General features: G+C 50.3%; 1 protein-coding gene across 3 annotated transcripts in view; it reads right to left on the reverse strand.

Moving 5' to 3' along the window:
- Window positions 1–8,887: 8,887 nt before the first annotated feature.
- Window positions 8,888–26,619, reverse strand: part of SLC43A2 (solute carrier family 43 member 2) — a gene marked incomplete at both ends in the record, with an annotated part of 40,745 nt that continues 23,013 nt past the window's right edge. Inside the window, 9 exons of one of the 3 annotated variants that reach the window (XM_084236820.1) lie at window positions 8,888–9,049; window positions 9,548–9,671; window positions 10,896–10,969; window positions 13,369–13,501; window positions 14,820–14,958; window positions 17,481–17,627; window positions 18,659–18,861; window positions 18,946–19,079; window positions 20,524–20,616. In XM_084236820.1, coding sequence (XP_084092946.1) covers window positions 8,888–9,049; window positions 9,548–9,671; window positions 10,896–10,969; window positions 13,369–13,501; window positions 14,820–14,958; window positions 17,481–17,627; window positions 18,659–18,861; window positions 18,946–19,079; window positions 20,524–20,616 — 1,209 coding nt within the window. Of the gene's footprint in view, window positions 9,050–9,547; window positions 9,672–10,895; window positions 10,970–13,368; window positions 13,502–14,815; window positions 14,976–17,476; window positions 17,628–18,658; window positions 18,862–18,945; window positions 19,080–20,523; window positions 20,617–26,619 lie in introns of all 3 variants that reach the window. The other 2 variants (XM_084236821.1, XM_084236819.1) reach the window with 2 other exon arrangements.

The following is a 26,619-nucleotide window of genomic DNA, read 5'->3' on the forward strand; positions in this document are numbered from 1 at the left end:
TATTTGAGAGCTGACCTCCTTGGTGGCATGGGTTCAAATCTCAGGACTATGAAGCTATCACCAGCCACTGTGGCATGAAATTGATGGTATGAGTGCGATCGCCGGCCAGAGAGGTACCCACATGGCACAGCAGACCTCCTCTGTCTTGCCCGCTGCTCTCCTCAGCAGTGTATTTTGTCGGTCTGCCTGTTCTGTTCCCCTCTCTGTCTCTGGTGAATCCTCTCACATCCCACACACCTTTGGCCTGTACCCCAGTTCTTGTATGCATAAATAAATAAAACAATTCTTAAAAAAGAGAAATATTTGGGCCTCCCTGGTGGCGCAGCGGTTGAGCGCTGGGTTGCAAAGCTGCCCGCGGCCTCTGCGGCGCCGGTTCGATCCCCGGCTGCTCCCCGGCCACCGGAGGAGGATCCCACATGGTGCGCAGACCTCTCCTGCCGCCCGCTGCTCCCCTCAGCAGTGTACTTCAGTCCTTCTGCCTGCTCTGCTCCCCACTCTGGCTCTGGTGAATTCTCTCACCCTCCCGCGCTTCTGACTGTACCCAGTGCTTGTATAAACAAAACAAACAAACAAACATAATAAATAAATAAAAACATGCCTCTATTTAAAAAAAAAAAAGAGAAATATTTGAGAGCAAAATAGAATAAATAAATAATAAAAAGAAATATTTGAGAGCAAACTTCAGACATGTCTTCCTACCCCTCCACGTTTCAGCGTGCATTCTAGAAATACAAATATTTTCTTACAATTCCATAATGCCAGTGTCATACTTTACAAAATTAATAACAGTTTCTGGATATTAGCTCGTACCTGGTTCATAGTCAGTTTTCTCAAATTAGCTAAAAAATACTATTTTGTCATTTCTTTAGGTAAGTTCTGTACCCAAAAAAGGTCTGCATTTGTCTCCTGCTTTTTTCAGGTGCTCCATTTCTTACACCTCTTTCACTCTAGCAGGCTTTGGCTTCAGGTGTGCAGGGGCCATGGCGCTCTGCCACTGCGCCCCACCAATAGTGCCACTGTGGAAACAGACAACTTGGTGCCCTGAGCCTTGGGGTCCTGGCCCTACCCTTCCCACCTGTGAGACCTTAGGCAAATTATTTAACCTCTCTGTGCCTCAACTTCTCATTTGTCACATGGGGGCAGTGATAATGCCTGCCTGGTGCGATTGCTGAGACACATTAGGTGAGGTAACTCACATAAAGCATCTGTGTACCCCCTGGCACATTTCCATATCATTATTATAGAGGGAAGGGGTTAGGGAGGAAGGGAGGATGGACACTACTGCCCCTCAAAACTACTTTTCCAGGGCCTCTCCTGGTGGCGCAGGCGGCCCAGTGTTGTGCTTTGAAGTGGCCCGCAGCCTCTGCAGCACCGGTTCTATCCCAGCCGGCCGGCCAGGGTCCCACATGGCGCGCCAGACCTCTCCTGTCGTGCCCGCTGCTCCTCTCAGCACTGTATTTTGTCAGTCTGCCAGTTCTGTTCCCTGCTCTGTCTCTGGTGAATGCTCTCACCCTCCCACGCATTTGGCCTGTACCCCAGTTCTTGTATAAATAAATAAATAAATAAATCTTAAAAAAAAAAAAAACAACTACTTTTCCATGCTCCAGGCTTACAGGAGAGAAAGAAGTGACTCAAGGGTCACATAATCTGTCTCTGGTGTTTTTGTCTTTCTCTTTTGCTGTTTCTCTCTACCGTCTGTCTCGTTATCTCCCTCCCATCCTCTCTCCTCTCTGTATATATTTCTTCCTTCTGTCTCTCTCTTTATAGTGCCTATGTCTTTTTATCTCTCCTCTGTATCTCTCTGTCCCTCTATCTCCCTTACTATTTCCTTTTATTTTCTCTCTCATTCTGTTTCTCTGTATCTCTGACTCTGTCTCTCCTCTTTGGTCTCTCTCTGCCAGTTCCTCTCCGGACTCTCCCCTTCCCTGTGGTCTCGGTCTTTGTTACTCTGTTCTGGATAATGCACCTTTGGCCTGTTTCTCGTCTTCCCTTTGCAAATGTCCATTTCCTCCCTATCTGCCTGCTCTCTGTTCTGTCTGGTTTCTCTCTCATGCCTTGGTCTTCGTGTTTGTTCATCTCATGGTTCAGGCCCTGAGGTGGTTCTGGCTGGCAGCCCTTGTTACCACCGTGATCACAGTCACATCTGTAATGTATCTCTACATATGTCGGGAGACTGTGTTTCACTGTTTCCATCTCTGCCCTATCCCTTCGTGGCTGGTGAAAGCATGTTCTCCTCCCAGCCCCTGTCTGAGTGTTTCAGCTTTCTCTCTCTCTCTTTAAATTTCATCCTCCAAGTATTTCTTGGGCAGCGGTTCCATGCTCGACACCATTCTGGGCACTGGCGGTATCACAGTGGCCAAGGCAGGCAGGTGCCAGCTTTCAAGGAGCTTTTGTTCTAGTGGGGAGTCAGACACCACACCAAGAGCAAATGCATGATTCTGGCTGCCTGGCTCATCCCACTGGGCAGAGGCGTGTATGGTCAGGCCAGGCCCCAAATGGGTGGGGACTTGGGCCCATGAGGACAAGCTGGCTCTGCACTGTGCTTTCCCTGGCAATTTCCTGCCCTAAATAGGGACGTGGGTCACTCTAGAAACCAAACTACAGTGTTTATCCCATGTGTTCACTCACTCATTCTGCACCAGGTGTGGAGAAAAGTGAAAGGAAAAAGGTCCCACAAGGAACTTCAGTCTAAAGCAGGATGGGGGCCTCCCTGGTGGTGCAAAGGGTTTAGACGCAATCCATGAAGCTATCTGCAGCCAGCGCAGCACAAGTTCTATCCTCAGCCAGGGAGCTGCCACATAGCTCAGCAGACCTTTCCTGACTCGCCGGCTGCTCCCCTCAGCAGTGTATTTCAATGGATCCACCTGTTCTGCTCCCCACTCTGTCTTGGGTGAATCCTCTCACCCCCCACACCTCTGGCCTGTACCTCAGTTCTTGTATGCATAAATAAATCTTTGAAAAAAAAAAATAAAGCAGGACGGTCTATCTGCTGGAGACAGAAGCAGACAGCAGTGACTTACTTACCCAAAGGGGTAAGGAGGCACTTTCCCTCCTCCTCCGTTTCTCTCTCCTTACCTCTGACAGTGTTTGGCCTGCATAGTGTTAAAATCTATTTGAGCAGCTGTGATATTTGAAAAACTGTTATTAAGTCAACATTTGAAGATCAGGATTTTTATATAAAACCCAACATTTCCAGTTTCTCTTGAAAAAATTCAGAAGATCCAGCAACACTATGGTTGTTCCCAGCAGGCCAAAATTAGCAGGAGCTGCGTCCCCTGAGAGAGGGACTACAGCCTCTAGGTCCTCACAGTCCCCACCGCATCCTCCTGGATCCCTGGCCCAGGGTCAAGGTCTAGTTCCCGTGTCATTGCAGAGCAGCGTGATACAGGTGCGCTGTGGCTCTGCTTATATTTGAGAAATAGTTCTCTGCGCTGTCTCCCTCAGAGGCAGGACAATGAGTTTGCAGTCCTGACAAGTAAGAGTTCCCGTGCGCACCCACCTAGCGTCTCCCTCCCTGGCTATGCAGGGCCCAGCTGCTCTTCCCCAGAGGACCCCCCACCAACCAGGCCATCCTCAGCCCTCCCCTTGAGGGGGCCTCAAGGCCTTCCACTCACAGGGATAGGACCACCTTCTCCCCTTCCTGATGGGGGACCTCCCTGAACCTTCTCTGGGGAAACCAGAGGTTCTCTCCCTCCCACTGCCTCTGCCCAGGGCCTGGTGGAAGGCTGGCCAGATTGATGGGAAATCTGTAGGAAGAAGAGTCATGTCCATTGCCTGGAGATACAGGAAATAGGGCAAGGATGAGCTCCCTTCCTGTAGAATCAGAATTCACCAGCAATGTTGGTTGTTGTCCCATCCAAGAGATCCCTTATTCTGTCCCTCCTCGCCTCATCAAATGGCAGCACAAAGGCCAAACCAGAGAAGCCGGCCCCCGGTGAAGGCAGCAGGCAGGAGAGGAGGGAGTTAGGGAGCTCGGCTGGGACAAGTGGCAGGGAATCTGGACAAGGACAAAGGGCGAAGGGATGTGTGACTTAGACACAGGAGCCAAGGAGGAAGCAGTTCTTAGTCATTCTCTGCATACGTTTATTGAGTGCTTACTGTGCCGCAGGAAGTAAGCCAGGTGCTGCAAACAGTGAGGGGGCGGAGGAGTCAGGGTCAGCTGCTGAGTTGTCAGTGACGCAGTGATGTGTATTGACCCTGGTTAACACAGGGAACAGATAACCCTCAGGCACTCTCGGGGCCAGGGTTGGGTCTTTGGATGGGCCTGCCCAGATCTTTCCAGCAGTGGAAAGGGGTTCAATAAGGCAAGACCCTTACCCTCTCTCTCCTCCATCCAGGTAGAGAGGCACACAGACAAGCTCCTCCACATTCCTCTGAACAAATTCACATCTCACACTTCATCTCAGACACAGACACAGACACACCCCTCCAGAGGCATGGCCACATGGTTGTAGGGGGAGGTGGTGCAGAGGCGCGGTGTACTACCCATGGTCCAACTCGCCCGGCTCTATGTCAGTCTGCCAGGTGCCTGTGCATCCACCATCAGATTATCTTGAGTTTGGGGGCTAAATTTCTTACCAAAAAGTGAAAGGCGTATAAGGTAACTGAACAAGGGGACAACTTTTTAAGGGTTTTGTTTTGAGAGGAGTTTGAAAGGTGAAGGAATCAGAGAAACCAGGTCTCGCTTCCTTTACTTGGCCATGAGCCTGTCCTGGTCAGAGCTGCCTGAAGCAGGTGTTTGTTCCCTGTGTCAAGTGCGCCCCTCCAGGGTCACTAAAACAGTGCCATTCCCTTGTTAGGTGCCTATTCAGTGCCAGGTACAAGTGTTGTACATACTCACTTGGCCTCACAGTCAGGGTATTATTACCTCCATTTTATAGATGAGAAAACTGAGGCTCAAAACTTGCCTAAGGTCACTGAGATGGATGTGGTGAAGGTGTTAACTTTTCTTCCTTTTGTTCCCTCCTTGGCACAGACGGGCGGAACCTCACTCTGAGGGGCTGACCAGTCCAGTCTTGCCCTGCTCAAAGGCTGAGAATAACTAGTTTACAGGTGGGGCAGAGAGTGGCTGAATTGTGTGGCAAGGCCCCCACAGGGAGGATGCTACACCTCCTTTCGCACTCAAGGGCTGGGGAGGGCTAGGGCCAAGGGGCAGGGGGGAACAGGCTCACAGAAGCCTGCCTGCTCACCTTGACACCCCCATGCCCACCCCAGGAGAGAGCAGAGGTCTGTGGAAAACTAACCCCCTCACTCAGGGGGGTTCCTGGACTTCTAATCCTACCATCTGTATTTGGGGAAAATAGACTAGCACCTTGAGCTGGGTCCCTGATAATTGGAAGAGGCACCTCACTGCCCCAAGGGCCCATGAGAACCAGAGGAGAGAACTGGTGCTTACAGGACCCCTGCAGTCTGGCCCTGTTGAGAGGACAGTTTGTCCTCACCCCAACACTCACCCCAGTTGCAAATCTGTTCAAATTTATAGATGCTGATGTGCAAGTGCATCAAAAACGCCACTGGACCAAATGTGTTCATGCTATTGAGATGCTCCTGCACAATAATCCTGGATGTCCCCCCATTTTCAGTGTCCTGGGGGCCTAGGGTAAGGTGAGGCCCTGCTCAGATTGCACTGCCCAGGGCCATGACCAGGGCTTGAGTAGTTCTTTTGATCAGGCTGACGTTAGGTACTTTGGGTAAGGAGATGGAGTTAAAACACAACACATAAGCACCTGCAGTCGGAACTTTGACCTTTTTTGAGGGTTGGAACCTTCCCTAGCACAGGCCCAAGTGGCAGGAGCAGCAGGCTGAGGCTGGGACGGTTTGCAGGAAGTCAACTACAAAGAACACCTAAGAGAAGGGCCCCCTTCCTCACTTTTGAAACTACAGGGCCAGGCTCCACTTCCTGTGCATTCCTACCAGGAGCCTGAGGGACAAGCAGGACTGGAGCTGCTTGGTGCCCACTGCCTTTTACTGGCCCATGGTCCCTGCACTCTCCTAGGACACTCCTCTCAGGGTTTGGGGTGACCAGAAAATTACTCCCTCAAAAAACTATTAGCCTCCAGGGCCAAGATGACTGTACCTAGAGCTTACCCCACTCTAGGAGGGAGCTCTTGACTCCCAAGAACTAGAGACCATGTCTGGGTTTGCTTCCCTTTCAAGGGCTATTGATGCTGACTGCCCTTGGCAGCTCCAGTGTTTAAAGTAAATATGTGGGGCCTCCCTGGTGGTGCAGGGGTTAAGTCTCAGAATGATCAAGCTATCACCAGCCATTGCAGCATAAGTTCAATCCCTGGCCAGGGAGCTGACCCACATGGTACAGCAGACCTCTCCTGTCTCTCCTGCTGCTCCCCTCAGCAGTGTATTTCAGATTTGCCTGTTCTGTTCCCCAGTCTCTGGTGAATCCTCTCACTGCCCCCCACCTCTAGCCTACAGCCCAGTTCTTGTATGCATAAATAAAAAAGACAAAACGAGTCCTGGCTATAGCTGGAGTAAATTACTCTACTTCCCTGGGCCTCCATTTTTCCAGCTATAAAATAGGGTTGATAGTATTTACTTAATTCCTGGACTGTTAACCATGATTTGGTGAAAACAACAGGAAAATAAGTAACCTGCCAACTTTGTACAGCTAGAGCAGAATGACTGGCCCTTGATGAAAGTGGGGGTACAGGTGGTACCCAACCCACCTGGCACCCTGCTCCCATTCTCATGCTTTTAATCCTCGCACTGTTGACCCTAAATTCTAATTTATCAATGCCTGCTCCTTCCACAAAGTGCCCACACCCTGTGGGTGAGTGGGGAGAAGCAGCAGCCCCCACTTTGGCTGCCCTGAGTATACAACCCTGAGGCGTTTCTCCAGGTAGAAGGCCCTTGGCCAGTTGTTTTCTCAAACTGTGTTTTCTCTTTGTCACTGGGCCTCAAACTTTGGGGGGGCACCAGAATCACCAGGTGGAAAGTAAGCAAGATGAAGACCCCAGCTTCCTTCTCAGAGACAAGACTTGTAGTCTCCACTTTTAACAAGCACCCCAGGAGCTCCTGAGGCAGTTGGTCACTTGGTGGCACGAGAGGGCTCTTTGTGAACCATTCCTTAGCAGCAACATGCCTCCAAGACTACACACCCTCTCCTGGAGAGCTGCAAAGTTCATGAGCATGCTTTAAAACAAATATTTTGTTTTTTAATATTTGAGTGGGCTAAAGCCTAGGAAGATTAGGTGTGTGCAAGGTGCTCAGCTGTTAATGTAGAACTGGAATTGGGCCTGGGTCTGCCCCTTCCTGTTCTGTCTCCCCTCCCCTCCTCCTCCTCCTCCCCACCTACATCCATCCTGTTGGCCTGAGGCTCTCCTGGGTCACCTTGTGTGCTGAATTCTGGAGGAACCCTCAGGGTAGGGGACTAGTGACAGGAAATCTTAGTAGGGGATGGAGGGGGAGGGGGGTTAGTCTGTTTGCAAGGATAGGCAGCCGGGGAGAGGGCAGCCCATAATTCCAAGCTGTTGCGCAGGCTCAATTTGTTTGGGGGTGACATGGGAAAGTAAGATCTTTTTCTGGTCCACTGTCCCTCCCACAACATCAATCATCCAGAGAGATGGGGAGCAGCTGGGTACAACCTGGGCTGGTCAGTGGCAGAAAATCTTGTTTTTTCACCTCCAAACAGGCACATGTAGCTGTTAACTGATAAGCTAGAAAGGGTAACCCCTACCAGGGGGAAAATGGATTTATTGCTTTATAAAAAAGAGGCCGATAAGACTTAAAAGAAAACCATAAAACTAAAAATCAACCCACTCCTCCTGGGAAGTCTCAGACACATATGTGGGGCGGGTTGGTGAGCCAGGCCCACCTTGCAGAGGAAGGGCAGGCAACCTCTCCCAAGTAAACAGTGCTTGGGTGCTGGAGGAATCTGCCAGCAGAGGGCGATATGGCTCTGTGGCCTGGGACAAACTCCCTGCCCTGAGGAGGCTGGCTCCTGGGCACTGGCTACTGTAGGCCTGGCTGGCTTCTCAAGGGTAAGAAAACACCCAGAGCCTAAACCCTACCCAAAGCCCCCACCTCACACAGCACACCTATACACCTATCCCACATGTACACATATACCTAGGCCCCTCACAAAATCTACCTCACTACCCTGGATCTCCACAGCTGTCAGTCACAACCTCACTTTCATCCCCACATAAACATCTGTGTGTGAGGGGATGCCCTGCTGGTGCCCCTTTAATGCCCTTCAGGTCACAGACTGATGGAGGGTAGTAGTTGAAACTGTCTCCTCCCTTGGTCATTCCTGTCTACAGCTCTTGAGCTGTGTGTGTGACCATCCAGTCCTACATCCTCTCCTCAGACTTTAAGCTGGGGGGCTCTCCACAGGCTTAATGGGAGGACAGGCCATGAGCAGGCCACAGGGGGCTGGGATTACAAAGGAGTTAGCACCAACAACAGGAAGCGGGTCCTTCCTTCCTCAGGCCGCCTCAGACTGGCCAGGGGAGAAGGTGAGGGGCCAGGCGAGGGGGTGCAGACAGTGCAAGCCTTTGTCTTCAGGCAGGTGTGGTTGGTGGGCATGCAGCTAAAGGGCAGGTGGTGGGCAGTGGATGGCAGAATCCAGACACTTAACGGGGAGAGCCTGCCTGCCGGGGGTCCTCCTGGCTCTTCCTATAGGAATCATGGAGCCTTAAGGCTCCAGGGCCCCTTGAGGGTGGCAGAGTGGGAAAACCACCTGTCCGGGCCCTCTCCTGTCCTTCTACCACAGAGCTCCAAGGCAGGACCATGACCCTGAGAGGGAGCATGGACTCCAACATGGTGAAGGAGAAGATCCTGGGGGTGCATGGGGGTCCTCTGGATTGGGGAGGAGGACATCAGTCAGTCACCGAAGCAAGGGCAAGAGGCCACAGTTTTGAGGTGATGGGTGCTACACAAAAGCCTCCTGGTTAGATGAACCGTTGAGCTTGAGGAAAAGCTTGTCATCTTCCCTCTTCTGCTGCAGCTGCCTCTCCAGCTGGCGCCGGTAGCAGATGAGGTAGAGGGGGAGGCAGAACCCCAGCATGCTCACGCCAAGCAGCCCCACATTCACCTGGGGAGGCAGGGATCAAAGTCACTGTCACGTGAGGCAGGGGACCGTGGTCTTTGCAGAGCCTGGCTCAAGACCCTGCCTCACACTCAGGTTTGGGAAAGAGGAAAAGGTCACAGGAGAGAAGAGGAAAAACTGAAACAGGAAGTTCTGAGCTGTCTAAGGGCCATAGTTCCACATTCCAACCTCAGAATTCCCCAGTTGACCCAGCCACCCAGCAATCCCTCAGGGCCTGGGCCCCCACCTCAGACTTACTGATCTGAATCTACAAAGGTGGGGCTGGGATAGCAACTCTGGTCTATTTACTGCAAAGTCAGCTCTAAAGAAGACACTTTTCTGCTGCCCAGCCACCATTCATGAGGAAACTCTAAATCGACCCTAACCCAAGTTCCCAAGCTGCCCATCCTCAGGGCTCTGGAAGCCCCTGAGTGATGGTTCCCGACTCCCAGTCAGCAAAATGGGGCAGATAACTGTGACCCACCACCCCCAGAGCCTTCTTACCCACAGAGGGTCTCCTTGGAGGGGGCCCATCATGGCCAGAAACAGGGGCTGTTGCAGGAGAGCGAAGAGTGCACTGACCAGAGACTGCAGTCCCGTGAGGCTGCCAAACTGGGTGGAGGGGTACCTGCCGGGGCAATTGAAAACCTGTCACTGCAGGTGCCATTCTCCAGGCTTTCCAAATCCTCCTTGGCCTCAGCCTGGTCTTAGGTGCACTGGTGCCAGAGAAGGATGATGCAGGAACAGCCCCAGAGAACAGCAGGGTATCTGCCCTTGGATTACTTTCTGCTAGGCAGTTTTGCAAAGTGAATTTCATTTTTTAGACCAGCCTGAGGACCCAGGTTCTGGGGAGAACCTTACCTCACCCCAGTGTGTGCCCTGGGTCATGGGTATCTGGCCAAGCTGAGTGGAAAGTGTGGGGCCAGCTGGAGTCTGCAGCTTGAGGAACAGGCCCAGGGAGCAGGTGGAGGCTGGGCCTGACTGCTGTGCCCTTATCCAAAGGAGCATTGTGTAATCACGGAAACTCAGCATCATAGCTCTCAGTCAACTACCTCAGGCCCTGCCAGGACAGCCACCACTTCCTCCAGGCCAGGGATGTGTGGGACAGGCAGACCTGGAATGACCCTCGAGGGATGCTTTTGGGAGGGAGAGAGTTCTGGCAAAATCTCAGGTGCTGTTGCCCCAGAGGCAGGAAGGAGCTCCCAGCAAGGGACAAGCTGGTTCTTCAGTCAGAGAGAGACAGTAGAGGGTGCTTGGGTTACAGATTTTGAGCCAAGCCCTGGCCCAAGAGAGAGGAACGACCGGAGTTCTTGATGCATGTAAGGCCTCTTGGAACAAGAGGAAGGATTCATCTGAACCAGGGCCTGAAAAGGCCCTGGGCAGAACCAGGCCCTTTGAGGTGCTGGTCGAGAATTGGCTGATAAATCCTGGGATCAGTCATCCATGTCACTCTCCCCTGAGACCCATGTGAACTTCAGCATTTGCGTCTGGACAGCCAGACCTGTACCATTCCCATGAGCAGCCACGGGCAGCTTTAGAACTTGGCTGAGCAGCGGCCCCTAGGGCATAATGAGCTGCATAGAGCACTGACCATGGCCAGAGAACTGACTTCGTGTTAAATGCCAAGGCCTGTGGGCACCCAACTGGCTTCTCATTGACCTACCTCAGCCAAGTATGGCCTTCTCCTGACATACTTCACAGAAGCCCTGGTACCTTTCCCTCAATGCAAAAAAGATGAACCCTGTGAGGGCAGGCCGTCCCCTCGCCCCTGGATCTTATTTCCACCATGAATCTCCCTCAGGCCATCCCCTCACCCTCAGCCACCAGGCCACATGAAGCTCCTGGGACTTACACGGCAGCATACAGGCCTCCAATGGCAGAGTGGATGAATCCTCGCACGACTGTGTGCAGGATGAAGGAAAGGATCTGTAGGAGGGAGAACAGAGCGTGAGCACAAGGCTGCGAGGGCCCCACTTCATCCCCTTGGCTCCTGGGCCCTGCAATGGGAGCACGGCAACCTGGGGCTGGCTTGTACCAGCACTCTGAGGTCAATTTTTGAATGTTCAGGAATTCTGTGAGCCAAAGTAAATATAGCCATTCCTAAAAATTAAATTTTATAATAAACTATCAAAAACAAAGGTGATGAATACTCAAGATTCACTGCTTCCTAATTATTTCAATGTTTTAAGTTTTTTAAGTCTAGTGTATGTAAACATACACTGAAACACCATATATAAAACATGTATGTATATGGTAGAAATATCACAGGATGGTGTGTAAATGTGAATTTCTTTCCAACTCTATGGTCAGTGACATCAAATTGGCTGAAATCAGTCATGACCATGGAAATTGGCGAACACTAAAATTAGGGGACTCCACCCCACCTGGAATCTGCTATTAACTAGGTATCAACGCAGCATTAAGTAGGAGGCCATTGCTCATGGCCTCGATCTCTTGCCTTGGTAACTGAAGGACTGTGCCCAGAGGTGTCCCTGCCTGGTCACCCAGGTCGTATTGGTATGTGGCTGTCCTCTCCCCTTTCTAGGAGAGCCCTGCTTCTTAAGAAGGCCACTGCAGCAGACGTAGCAAGTCCAAGAAGCACTTGTTAAGGCTCCTGAGAGGCATGAAAGGAGACTACTCTGCCACCAGGACCTTTTGTTTGCTCACAGCCCTGCCATCACATCCTACTCAGCAGCCAGGTCCGTTTCCGAGAATGTGGGCGGTGGAGGGGGCATTGGGCTGCTCTCTACAGTGTTGAAAGAGCGCTGAGCCCTCACGTGCATTCACATACTTGTGCAGGTTCATTTTCTCTTCATAGGCCTAGTTGCCTTTTACAACTCTTCTTTCAATGGGAAATAAATAAAGCAAAAAGCAGACACTGAGCAATGTCCCATAATTGGACAAAGTGTTCAGGGCAAGGCTCTGCCAATCTTGCAGAGAGGGCAGCGAGCAGAAGGCCAGGAAAGTAGCAGCAGGCAAGGACACTCCCACTTGGAGCTATACAAGTCTCCAGTGGTTTACTCTGGTCTGTATGCACTTATATGCACACATACAACTGACAATACCCAGGACTGGTACACCCCCGGGTGTTCAATGCCCCTCAACTCATGGCCACTTGTAAAAAGGAAGGAACTAGGTTTTCCTCCTGGGCCTGGCCCAAGATACCACCTGGAGCTGGGACACACCATCTGGTAGTAATGCCATCACTCGTGTCCCCTCTAAGTTTGTAAACTTGGGGGTTGGGGCTAGAATGCTGTTGTGAACCTAACAGTGAAGACAGACAAGTAACAAAATCTACCTTGCTTGAAATCTTTTTTTTTTTTTTAATAGAGGCATGTTTTATTTATTTATTTGTTTGTTTTGTTTATACATGCACTGGGTACAGTCAGAAGCGCAGGAGGGTGACAGCAGTGTACTTCGGTCCTTCTGCCTGCTCTGCTCCCCGCTCTGGCTCTGGTGAATTCTCTCGCCCTCCCACGCTTCTAACTGTACCCAGTGCATGTATAAACAAAACAAACAAACAAACAAACAAATAAATAAAACATGCCTCTATTAAAAAAAAAAAAAAAGAAGCAGCGCAGGAGGGTGAGAGAATTCACCAGAGCCAGAGTGGGGAGCAGAGCAGGCAGAAGGACTGAAGTACACTGCTGAGGGGAGCAGCGGGCGGCAGGAGAGGTCTGCGCGCCATGTGGGACCCTCCTTCGGTGGCCGGGGAGCAGCTGGGGATCGAACTGGCACCGCAGAGGCCGCGGGCAGCTTCGCAACCCAGTGCTCAACCGCTGCTCCACCGGGGAGGCCCTGCTTGAAATCTTGACAAAAGTAGGTTTCAAAATCATTGGAAATCTTGTACAAAGAAATTAAGCTTTAGGTCCAAATTCCAAGTGATCACCACAGTCTTCTTCCACGCTCTCCAACAGAGACCCTGTGGAATGTTCCCGCCAGCACCACAGACTAGCTAGACCTCTTTGGACATCATATTTCAGCCATGTGAACAAATACAAAACAAGTAGCCACATAGCTACTCCACACATTTCTGGAAATGGTATGAGGGTGGTATTCAGGGTATACAAAATGCCTCAAAGACTAAGAACAATATGCCTTCCTAGAGAAGAGTCTCCTGTGGATGGCGATTCTAGTTTTATTTACAGCTCACATCCAGCATCGGTAAGTAACAGGGCACTGGCTGGTTAGTCAGTTGGTTGAGTGAAATAAACAGAAAAGTCGTTGTTCCCTTTGTTGCTGGCTTCCATGATGGACAGATCATGCACTTTTTGAGTTTCACTGTCCCCTACCCCCACCTGACCACTCCCTTTCCCCATATTTACCTGTAGAGGCAGGTTGGGGATGAGGCAGGTCACCCCAAAGCCCACAAGCAGCAGGTTTGTGAAGGCAAAGGCCCGCATGGCATTTGTGATCTTCTGGATCTGCCGGTCCCGCTTCTTCTTCTTCTCCTGGCCCCTGTGGAGACAGAACCCACCGTGGAGCTGGAGGCTCCCTGGAAGAGAATGGACCCTTCTAGCAATTCAGGCTTTGGGGGTCATAGCTTGTGGACAACATAAGACTCAGAGTTCATCTACCCCAGCACATTTTCTAGACTGTTGGGGCTGGACCAGGCACAGTGACCCTCCCATGCTGCATCCTCACAACAGAGCACTGGGTGTAAACCTCAGGGGAGAGGCCAAACAGGAGAAGATGGTCACCATCATACAGATTGTGTCAGTTAAGGCAGCTCAAAAGATGAGCAGAAGTGCCCATGTTAGGAAGTGGCAAAGTCTCACTGCACCATTAGCTTCGACTTCACCCAAATCCTGCAGGGAGCTGACAATGGGCCAGATAATAAGCCAAATAAGGGATTGTGGGGGTGAAGAAGAAACAAATATGCAGCAGATGGAACCGAAATGGGCACAAATAACCTCTTGGCTGTAGGACCTGACCTAGATAACATTCCCTATAATCACTGCCTTGTGAATTCACTGTTACTGATTCTAGTCTCACCACCCGTGGACGCCCCATGGACAACTATATGACATCCAGGAACAAATGCCAAGGGCTTGGAGAGTACAGGGAGCCCTGGGTCTGCTGCTTTCTCCTATATGACCTCGCGCAAGCTATTTAAACTCCAACCTCAAGTTTCCTCATCTGTAAAATGGGCAGGAAGTGTGAGGCCTGACAGAGAGGCTGTGTTAAGTGGTTGGCACAGGGCCTAATGCAATGAATAGCAGCTTATTACATTAGGTGGAGTCAGAGAAGACAGCGTTTAATTCATCCTCTGATCTTGGAGTCCCACCCTTCCGTGAAGTAGGGTTCCACAAACATGACTGTATCTAATCCTCACAATCATGAACAAATATATGAACACAGATGAGGGTCACAGCAACTTACTGCTCACACCGAGTGGAGTAAATGGCACAGGCAAGCAGGATTCTACCCCCCTGTGCCATTTGTGCCAAGGATCTCACGGCGATCCGAAAAGCAGAGTGGTTTGCTAACCAGGTGACACTGATCCTCCTCTAGTTCCCCCACCCTCCATCAACTTCAGTGGTTCCCAAACTTTAACACACCAGAGAATGTCCACAAAGAGTGCAGGCCACACAGAGGCCCCATGAAAAGCGTGTTGAGCTGAGTGTGTGCCTGGAAGCCCCAGTGAGAGTGCCTGGAGTGTGCCGCTCCCATCCTTCTGGCTGACTTTAAAATAGAACAGCCCGCCCTAGCCCTGCCTAGTCTGACTGTGCTCTCGTCTCTAGGGCCGGGGCCGGGCACAGTCTCGGCTACGCACTGGTTGGATTCCTTCTCCTCAGGCTCCTCCGAGGCATCTTCACACTCCTTCAGCCTCCAGTCCATGATGTAGCCGATGATAGGGGCTGTCAGCAGGCAGAGCAGCTGCAGCACACCGAAGATGGAGGTGTAGAGGCCAACTGGGAAGGAAGACGGGCTGTGTCACAGGCGGGGGAGGGTTCTGGTGATAGGGGTAGGCACTGAGAACAATGCGATACTTCACAAGCCCTTCTGGGGTCTCCCCCAGACCTCCCTTCCCATGTCACTTTGGGTTATGAGGGTGAGAGAAATGAAACCTTAACCTCTGAAATCAAATCTGCCTGTTGGGGCAACAGGCAGATTACACTGTTCTCCAAATCTGCTCGTTTCCAAGAAACATCTCTAACGAAATCCAGGATGTCACAATGACCTCCCCCAGAAGCTTCAGGAAGTCTCTCTGACTCGGGAACCACAAAATTACCAAGGCCTGCGACTGAGGCTTTGTGTGCAACTGACTGCTAGTTTTCTGCCTCTAGAAATATATCAGGAAGGCACCATTCATAGGGGCTCTGACGTAAGAGCTTCTATCTTCAAAGAGTCTTAAAATTACGCCAGGATTTTTCAGGCAAATAGAAGCTGCCCCACCCCCACCCACAGTTCTGGCCAACAGGGATGTTTTGGAACTCAAGGTAAGGTGTTTCTTGGCTGAACAAAGATGGGCTGGGAGGGAATGTTGCAATGTTCCCAGAAACCCCCCACCCCTTGCTTACCAGTGGCCATCACTGCACCAAGAAAGCAAGGGTGGAAAGAGCAGAAAGGAGGGAGGTTATTAGCAGCAAAAATCTCAAAGGTTGTCACAGAGAGATGGGCTGTGGAGGCCAAGTGAGCTCTGGGGCCCGTGTGCACGCTATTTCCCATGGAGAACTGATCCTAAGAAGGACCAGGAGAGGCCAAGCTTGAGCCAGGTTCTGGGAGCGAAGGCAGGAAGGCTGGCGTGGGTGCCCACTGACGTTTTCTTGTCTACTGGGGCCTCAGTCATGTGCAGCTGGTGCTGTCACAGGCAGGCTGGTGAATCAGACCTGTGGTACTGGCTGGGGACCATGATGAGGAAGTAGTGTGGGTGCAGAAGGATCCTGCAGAACTTGAGGCCCTCACTGTGTGTGTCTGTGTGTCTGTCTGTCTGTCTCAATCTCAATCTCTTTCTCTCCCTCCCCCACAGGGACACATCTTTGCCAGAAATCCACCTCAACCCACAGTCAAAGTGTCAGACTCCACGGGTCTCCCCCAAACTGCCAGAGTGGGTCTCACTTCAACCACATGGGTTCCCTGACCCTGAAGCAGGCACTCTGGGCATAGCCATGGCTGTTGGTATGGGTGCAGTGGCTCACAGGGGCAGGGTGGGGAAAACCAATGCCCTTTTCAGCCACAGACTAAATTTCCTGGCCCAACTTCCTCTACTTCTTGAAATTAACTTGTTGAATGTGGGAAACAGTTGGGGGAAAAAAAATCCTCTTAGGTAGCAAAATATTTCTCAGAAAACTTGAGTGAAAAAGCTATGAGTCAGCAATAGGGAAATTCGCCTTCCAAAGGCCCTTGTGAAGGCCTTATTCTGCACACTTCAGGGACTCTCCCTCCCTCAGCCTGAGAGTTCGGAGTAGAGGTGTTTAGATCTGCTAGATCAGCTTTCCCTAAGGTGTGGTGCACAGATTTTAATGAGTGTTACCTGACAGGAGTTTTCCTGTGGTACACATTTGGGGGACTATCATTGGATTAAACAAAGCTAAACAGGTGATTTTCTTCCCAGAGGCTCATCAGGGCTTTGCTATGTCAATGTTCACTGTGAGGTTCTGCAAGGCCCCATGACTGTGTTCCTTCCAGTTCACAGAGGAACCAGTGTTGACTGTTTCCCTGTCATCTTTTCTCGTCCCCAATAAAACAGGATTCGACTCCTTACAATGCCTAGGTTATCTTCCCTCAGGGAAAAACAATTCAACCAACAAAAAAGCTGCACACCAAAGAGATTGCCAATAAAAAAGATTTACCGAAAGTGTTTGTCCTGTTTAGGAATGACTAAAGCTGACTCAGCTCAGGCCCTGAGGAAGTACTGACTTTCTTTGTACAATCAAAACCTCTAATCAGCTGAGGACATTCTGTGTGGTTTTTGGAAAAGAGGCATGTGGGTTATCAGTTCTGTTTACCAGACTTAACAAGTCTCGACTGGATTACATGGGGAGGAGGCCTCCTCTTGGCCGGGCTTCCGGCTCAGGAGGTCAATATCAGTGTGGGTCCAACTGTCCCAGAGTCTCCCGTCGGATGGCCTGTCCTCCCCCAAGGCACCCGGCCTCTTCACACACCAACCCTGAGGTTTCCTGGGGAATTCTTGGCATTGGGTTTGATTTGCCGTCTTTCAACAAGTCTCAGGTAGAGGACTCTGTTCTGTGCAATGTTTTCACTTACAAACACCGTCCACCCGCAGGCGATGGAAACATCCCCTCCACATCCCAAACACCCCGACTGTGATGAAACGGCTGCAACATGCCATCAATCGGTCTCTTGAGTTTTGCCGTTTCACAGTCCTGCTGCCAGTCAGTCGGGCAGTGGACTTGACCTCAGGGACAAGGGAGTGACTACTTTTTGCGGGGAGTCTGGTGGGGCTGCACATTGAGGGCCAGGGGCCACCTACCTACGTCCTGATCGCCGCCGGCCAGGAACTTGAGGATGTTGTTCATGGCGCCCATGTAGAAGATGAGCCGCAGCTGTGTGATGCACATGGTGACGAGGCTGAGGAGCAGGATGGGGCTGAACACGCTGTGCATGAATGAGGGGGCCGCTGTGGGGAGAAGGTGCTCAGGGAGAACAGTGCTGCCACGGCCGAAAAGCCCACCCACCACCCAGGGGCCAGGTGTGTGAATGGGGAAGGTCCGATTTGCTGACCAAATTGCTGCATACTGCATGCTGGATGTAAGTGGGGCCCTGGCAGGGCTAGTGGTGTGCATGCCAGAGGCAGGTCACCCAGTTGTGTGAAGTGAGTTAGATATCCCTTTACCCTCTCTGAGCCTTAGTGTGCTCATCTGTGAACCAGATGAGCTGCCCACTGGGGAGTAAGTGGGTTAAAATGAGTGATGTGGGGGGCCTCCCAGGTGGCGAAAGGAGTTGAATCGCAGCACTATGGGGCTGTCCACAACCACTGCAGCATGGCATGAGTTCAATCCCCAGCTAGCCGAGGAGCCAGCCCACAGGGTGCAGCAGACCTCTCCTGTCTTGCCCGTTGCTCCCCTCAGCAGTGTATTTCAGTAGATCCTCCTATTCTGTTCCCCACTCTGTCTCTGGTGAATCCTCTCAACCCCACCAACCTCTGGCCTACACCCCAGTTCTTGTATGCATAAATAAATATTTAAAAAAAAATTAAGTGAGGGCCTCCCCTGGTGGTGCAGAGGTTGAGCACTGGGCTGGGAAGCTGCCCGCAGCCTCTGCAGTGCCGGTTCAATCCCCGGCCGCCAGCGAGGGTCCCACATGGCGTGCAGACCTCTCCTGCCATACCCGCTGCGCCCCTCAGCAGTGTATTTCGTCGGTCTGCCTGTTCTATTCCCCACTCTGGCTCTGGTGAATTATCTCACCCTCCTGCGCTTCTGACTGTACCTAGTGCTTGTATAAATAAATAAATAAATTCATCTTTAAAAAAAAAATTAAGTGAGGCGGTAGCCATTAAGCCCTCAGCCAGTGCTGGCACAGTGAGGCAGGTTCCTGGGGAAGCCTCAGCCCCAGATCTCGGTTGGCCACTCCTGTTGCCAGGGTGTAGATGCAGGTGCCCTGACCGACATTTCAGCCAGACCCAGAAGGTGAGGGTGGCATGGCAGGTACCTGCAGCATCTGGCTGGCACTTGACCTCCAGGTCGACAGTGGACAGGCATAGCTTGTGGCCCTCCTGCAGCGCTGCCTGCTCCTTGGTGTTCCTCATGGAGCTGCCCACGCTGAGGCGGCGCCCCACCGTGGTCACCTGCTTATAGAACTGCTTCCCTGTGATCTTGTGGTCGAAGCCCAGCCAGCTGAACTTGATCTTCACCCTGGAAGCCATGGAAGAGCATCTGTCAGTGCTGCCCAGGATACTGGCTGGGGTGGGGCTAGGGGCAGACAGAATATGCACTTACGAATAATCCATGTCCTCTGGCCCAGGGAAGGGCTCCAGAGGCCAGTTAAAGAAGCAGTTGAGGAAAACCAGCCCAGAGCAGCTGGCCCAGACCACGAGGATGATGATGAAGGAGACACCAAAGTCATAGATGACCTGACAGGCACAAAGGGGTAAGGGAGGGGAAGGGAGGACAGTTAGCAGAGGGAAGCAGGGCAGGTGGCAGGCAGAGGGCATCTGGCAGCCCCCACTCTCTCTGTGCTAGCTGCATGAGGAAGCACAGCCTGTCAGTCTGGGTGTTTAGTCATCAGGCACCCTGCATCCCCACAATCCCAGCTCACACTGGCATGTCATTAACCCCCTAAGCCTCCAGCTTGGGCCAAATGTCACTTCCCTGGAGAGGCCTTCCCTGACACTGCCATCACTGTCACATCCCTGGCTCATAGTAAATAGCCCTGGCTGAGATTCCTGACTTCTTGGTTTATTTACTTGTCTTTGTTAGACTCACTTCCAGTGAACAGGAACCTGCTAACCCTGTTCACTGATGTTTCTCTCATGCCTTGAAGAAGTACACATAGTAGGTGCCAAAAAAATACTCGAGGAATGACCAGAGGAATGTCTTGCTTTGCTCTGTGAAATGGGAGTAACACGGGCTTGTGTGGTGGTGTAGGATGGGGGTAAGCGGGTTTGATGCTGGGAGAGTGCTCTCAGAATGGGCCCCAGCAGGTGGGACACCTGCTGAGTGTGTTACCTGTTATTAAATACAGGCTTATCACCATTTACTTCCAGCAGAGTAGTCCCGGGAGTCCTGGCAGACAGCTGCCCAACTCCCCAGGAAGGAGACTAGCGGTTAGACACTGAGAAGAGCATAGAGGGACTTGTCAGCTCTTCTGGGAGTGTGAGGACCCCTAAAGTCCACAGGATGGCTGGTCCTGGACCCTCGAGGCACCCTGATTCCCAGCTGGCCAGCCCACATCTGTGATGCCTTCTCCTCATGCCCCCTCCCCCCATATACCTCAGGAAATGGGCTTCATGTAGTGCTGGTGCCAGGGGAGAGAGAAACCCCTTCTGAACCTTTGCAGGGGTAACAGGGTTTGGAGTAGGAACTGGATCTGATGGACTATGAGGTGTTTGCTTCATCCTGACCCTATGTGACTTCCATGGGCTCAGAATCCTGCCTGGGAGGGAAACAGCTGAACCAACTTGGCTGAGAGCAGCGCTTTGCTAATGGAGAGTAACAGCCCAAAAACAACAGAGCTGGGGGTAGGGGAGACAGGAGTTGGATTCAAGACCGGACAGACTCACCCACTCCCTTTCTCTACCACTGCCCAGAAATGCAAAGGCAGGCTGTGGGAACACCTGGGCGATACGTTTGACTTTTCTGTCCCCCATGGCCCCGTGGTTTTCTTATTTATGTGGGGCCCAGGTGCATCCGTGTGTGTGTGTGTGTGTGTGTGTGTGTTGGGGAAAATAGGAAGGGGCCTGCCCCAGCACCCACAATTACTTTCCTCTTGAAGTAACTGAAGGAGACTTGGAGAGGTCCCTGTTCAGACACCCGCACAAAACCAACATGCGGAAAATCAGCCAACCACACCCTCACCTTGATTCCTGGGAAGGTGACTGCTGAGGAGGCATAAGATCCAATCATCAGGGCAATAAACGTGGAACGAAGGTCACCAAACATGTTGGGCAGCTGGAAAACAAGAAGAAAGGAAGCTGAGAGAAGGGGCAGAGGACGCAGGAAGGAGAGGGAAGAGGCTCCAGGCATCTCCAGGAAACTTTTCTCCTCCCTGAGTTATTCATACAGGGATGCTCCTGGGGGCAATTACTGATAATTGAGAAGTTTTTCCTGGGGCCTCCCTGGTGGCGCAGGGGTTAAAGTCTCAGCACTGTCAAGCTATTGCCAGCGTTCCATCGTGGCCAGGGAGCTAACCCACACACAGTGCAGCAGACCTCTCCTGTTTCACCTGCTGCTACCCTCAGCAGTGTATTTCAGTACATCTGCCTGTTCTGCTCCCCACACTGTCTCTGGTGAATCCCCCCCAACACCTCTGGCCTGTACCCCAGTTCTTCTACGCAAAAATAAATAAAATCTTAAAAAGAAAAAAAAAAAGTGGAGGGGAGAAGAGTAAGCAGAAATCAAACTCCAGATGTAAAGACAGACTTGGCCCTCCTGGCAGAAGAGTGGCCCTCCTTTTCCGCCTGCTCTGGCACAGGCTGGGGCCTTCCCGTGTTTGCAGGGTTACAATGACATGCCAGAAAGCAAAACTGTGAGCCTCAGACATCCCTCAAAGGGAGCAAGCCTGTTAAAAATAAGAATCTATTTGGGGATAAGAGCGTCATTTTATAAATAAAAAAATCAGTGTCCCAGAAAGAACAGATGTCGGCAAAAGCTGCTTTTGATTCTGAGAGACTAGGTTTCAGGAAGGCACCAATCAGAATTCTACAGTTTCCTTAGGGTTCAGGAGGGAGTGGGTCTAGGATTCCTGTTTCTGAATTTATAAGAACAAGGAGGGGTTTCCCTATCCACCTGATGTTTTGCCCCATCGATCAGCACCTGCGAAAGTCAACAGCAAGATTGAACCACTGCATCTTGCATCAGCCTTTCCCATATGATTTCAAAGCTGAAACCCTCAGTGATTCCCCAACAAATCCAGGCTTGGTAAAAAAATGACTCCATAGTCATGGGGCAGAGAACATCTTCCCAAGCAGCCAGGCCTGTTGTGAAGGTTTCCCATCCACACCCACGATGTCCCTGGCATTGAGAACTGCTACCTGGATAGCTATACCAACCCGTTTAGTTGCATTCAGGTTGTTTATATGGATCTAATCTATGTTCCCCTCCCCCATTTGCACTGAATCATTTGTGGTTTATCAAACATGAAACATGTGATGACTGCCTACAGCTAACCCATTATTGCTGGGCCCAGGCAGTGTGCACTTGGCTATACCCCTGCCCCTCATCATGTGTGCTTATTTTGCCCACCATTAAAAATGAGTGAGCCATATATCAAATCATGTTGTATACCAAAAATGGATAGTGTTATATGTAAATTATCTCAGTAAAAAAATGAGTAAGAGACAGCATCAAAATTAAAAACTTGGTGCTTCAAAGGACACCATCGAAAAAGTTAAAGATGGGGCCCCCCTGGTGGCACAAGGGGTTAAGTCTCAGCACTATGAAGCTATCCTCAGCTACTGCAGCACGAGTTGGATCCCTAGCCAGGGAGCTGACCCACATGGCCCAGCAGACCTCTCCTGGCTCGCCCGCTGCTCCCCTCAGCAGTGTATTTCAATAGATCCGCCTGCTCTGCTCCCCACTCTGTCTCTGGTGAATCCTCTCACCCTCCCCACCTCTGTCCTATACCCCAGTTTTTATATGTATAAATAGATATATCTTAAAAAAAAAAAGTTAAAGATAATGTATGGAAGAGAGAAAGCTTTTACTAATCATGTATCTGATAGGGACTGTAAGTAACTTCTACAACTCAGTAATCAAAAGATAAACTATTTTTAAAATAAGCAATGGATCTGAATAGGCATTTCTCGATAGATATACAAATGGCCAATAGGGCCATGAAAATATACACAGTATAATACTTAAATTAATCTCAGGGAAATGCAAATCAAAACCACAATGAGATTACTTCACATTCCCCAGAGTGAGTATAATAAAAAAAAAAAAAAAGTCAGATATTAACAAATGTCAGTGAGGCTTAGAGGACTTGCATATACTGCAAGTAGGAACGTAAAATGGTCCAGCAACTTTGGCTAAGTCTGGTGATTCCTCAAACAATTACGACCCAGAAATGTTACTTCTAGGTATCTACCTAAGAGAAATGAAAATGTTGTCTACACACACTTCTATATGCGTATTTACAACAGCATTCTTCATAATGTCCACAAAGTATAAACAATGTAGTGTTCATCCATGGGTGAATGGATAAACAAGTTGGGCTGGATCTATTTAGTGGAATATTACTCAACATAAAAAGAAATGAAATATTGATACATGTCACAAAATGGATGAACCTGGAAACATGTTAGGCAAAAGAAATCAGCCATAAAAGTCCACATTGTATGGAATTGTATGATTTCATTTATATGGAATGCCCAGAACTGGCAAATCCAGAGACAGTAAATAGATTAGTAGCTGTTTAGGGATGGAATAGAACATGGGGAAAAAATGCTAATGGGTACAGGGTTTCTATTTGAGGTGATGTAATTGATACTGGTGATGATGGCACAAGTCTGAAAACACTAAAAAACCACAGGATTCTACGCTTTAGGTGAATTGTATATGAAAATTATGCCTTGATACGCTGTTTAAAAAACAGGAGTTTTGGGGTTCCTGGTGGCGCCAGGGTTCAATCTCAGTGCTGTCAAGCTATCACCAGCCGCTGGAGCATGAGTTTGATCCCCGGTCAGGGAGATACCCACATGGCACAGCAGACCTCTCCTGTCTTGCCTGCTGCTCCCCTCAGCAGTGTATTTCAGTAAATTTGCCTGTTCTGCTCCCCACTCTGTCTCTGGTGAATCCTCTCATCCTCCCACACCTCTGGCCTACACCCCAATTCTTGTATGCGTAAATATATAAAATTAAATCTTAAAAACAAACAAACAGGAGAGTTTTTTTTTTTAAGATTTATTTATTTATTTATACAAGAACCGGGGTACAGGCCACATGCGCGGGAGGGGGAGAGGTCTCACTAGAGACAGAGCGGAGAACAGAACAGGCAGACTGATGAAATACACTGCTGAGGGGAGCAGCGGGCGAGACAGGAGAGGTCTGCCGCGCCATGTGGTACCCTCCCTGCCGGCGGGGATCGAACCAGCACTGCAAAGGCTGCAGACAGCTTCATAGCGTGGCGCTCAACCGCCTGCGCCACCAGGGGAGGCCCCAAACAGGAGTTTTAATCCCAAGATTAAAAGGAACAAGAATTTAAACCAGCATTACCTCCATTTAAAAAAAAGACATAAAATAACAGTATCAAGGGCAACATGAACAAATCTATGTATGGCCGACCAGGCCATTTTATGGTGTGGTTCCTCAAAGAATTCTCAGCATACAAACTGTTCTCCTTCCAGCCCCCCTGCAGAGTGGCCCCTCTGTCCAGTCAGGCTTCTCAGAGAGGGTCAGGGGGGATCAAAAGAATAGGGAAAATCCCCCCAGCAAGAGACAGAGAAAAGGGGATGTGCTCATGTATGCAGGGGCATGCCCAGGTGAGCATACCTGCTTCCTAGGTATGCTGCGCGTCAAAGGATCCCCTGGTTTCAGAGCTCATATCTTTGGGCTGCCCCATGCTGGCCACTCCAGCTAGGATGCCTTGCAGGGAGGCATTTCTGGGGCCATAAATGCCCCAGGGAGAATCAAAAGATTAGTTCTGCTTGTATGGGAACTGTTCCCACCTGGGATGCCACTCCAGTGAGGGCAGGTACAGGACAAGAGGGATCAAAGAAGGCTTAGAAACCAACCAGAAAAGCAGATGGAGGGCCTCCCCTGGTGGCGCAGCGGTTGAGTGCTGGGTTGCGAGGCTGCCCGCAGCCTCTGCAGCGCCGGTTTGATCCCCCTCCCCGGCCACCGGTGAGGGTACCACATGGTGCGCAGACCTTTCCTGCCGCCCGCTGCTCCCCTCAGCAGTGTGTTTCATCACTCTGCCTGTTCTGTTCCCTGCTCTGGCTCTGGTGAATTCTCTCACCTTCCCACACTTCTGACTGTACCCAGTGCTTGCATAAATAAATAAATAAATCTTTTAAAAAAAAAAGCAAATGGAGGCAAAGAGCCTGGTGCAGAAAAGGCCACTGGTGCACAGTCAAGCCAGGTAAACATTTTTGCTGCAGTCACCTGAAGGCACAAAGACTGTCTTAACTGTTTGACAGTGCCAGGGGAGACTCCAAAAGAGCAGACAGCTTGCCAGATAGAGCTTTTGCTTCTACCTTAAGCTGGAGCTTGCCTTCACTAATCCAGGCTAGAGGCCAACAGAACTACAGGGGCTTGGGGCTAGTATGCAACTCTGACCTATATTCTGGAATCTTCTCCCCAGCATCAGAATAGGCAAATCCAGAGACAGTAAAAAGATTAGCAGTTGCTTAAGGCTGAAACAGAAGAAAATGGGAAGAAATACTAATGGCATAGAGTTTCTATTTGAGGTGGAAAAGAAGAATGGAAGGCAGGGAGAAGATAGTGACTTTCCTACTGTTCCTCCCTCGCTCTCATACCAAGGACAGTAGCCTCCCAGCTGCCGTCCTTGTTGCCCTGCCTCTCTCTACCTAGAACATTCTTAGCAACACCAAAAAAGTTCTGACTCCCAACATTATGATTGTCCCCCACATTATTTTGGTAATAGGGTGATTCCTAGGGGAGGACAGCGCCTCAGGGCAACCATACTCTATATAATGTAGTCTACCCTCCACCACCTGAATCTTGCATTTTATTTTTAAAGCTTTATTTATTTATGCATACAAGAATTGGGGTACAGGCCAGAGGTGCAGGGGGGGGTGAGAGGATTCACCAGAGACAGAGTAGGGTACAAAACAGGTGGATTAACTGAAATACACTGCTGAGGGGAGCAGCTGGCAAGACAAGGAGAGGTCTGCTGTGCCATGTGGGTAGCTCCCTGTCTGGGATCAAACTCAGGCCAAAGTGTTGGTAGCACTGAAACCTAACCCCTAGGCCACCAATGAAGCCCCCCAGTTTATATTTTTAATTACGATTACTTTTCCTGATTAGAAAACCAAGGCATATCCACTATAAAACATTTGGAATAGAGCACACATAAAGAATACAATAAAAGCCACTCTAATATACCCACTAAACATTTTTTTTTAAAGATTTATTTATTTATACAAGCACTGGGAACAGTCAGAAGCGCGGGAGGGTGAGAGAATTCACCAGAGCCAGAACGGGGAACAGAACAGGCAGACTGACGAAATACACTGCTGAGGGGAGCAGCGGGCGCAGCAGGAGAGATCTGCGCGCCATGTGGGACCCTCACCGGCAGTCGGGGATTGAACCGGCGCTGCAGAGGCTGCGGGCAGCTTCGCAGCCCAGCGCTCAACTGCTGCGCCACCAAGGGAGGCCCCCACTAAACATTTTGACCTATTTCCCTTTCATCTTTTCTTACAAACACCTATTACTTTTTACCAAAATAGTTTATAGGCTATATATTATTCTATAGTTTTCCCTTTTTCACTTGTTATATTACGTTTTTAAACATCGTTTAGTATTCTTCAATATAATCCGTAATGACTGCCTAGTATTTCCTTAGTTGGATAGGTTATAATTTATGCAACCATTTCTCTGAAATTGGAATTCAGGTGCTTTTTAATTCTTATCATAAACAACATTTCAATAAATAATCCTGAAGCTAAAAAGATATGCACATAGCTTTTATTTCCTTGAGGTCAATTCCCAAAGTCAAATCATTAGGCAAAAAGGAATATATATATATTTTTTAAAAGATTTATTTATTTATACGAGGACTGGGGTACAAGCCAGAGGAGCAGGGGGCGGTGAGAGGATTCATCAGAGACAGAGCGGGGAGCAGAACAGGTAGACGGGACCAAAAACACTGCTGAGGGGAGCAGCGGGCGAGACAGGAGAGGTTGGCAGTGCCATGTGAGTATCTCCTTGGCCGGCCGGGAATCAAACCCGCGATGCAGAGGCTGTGGACAACTTCACAGCAATGCGCTCAAC

Source organism: Talpa europaea, assembly GCF_964194135.1.
Source record: "Talpa europaea genome assembly, chromosome: 7".
NCBI classification, from domain to species: Eukaryota; Metazoa; Chordata; class Mammalia; order Eulipotyphla; family Talpidae; genus Talpa; species Talpa europaea.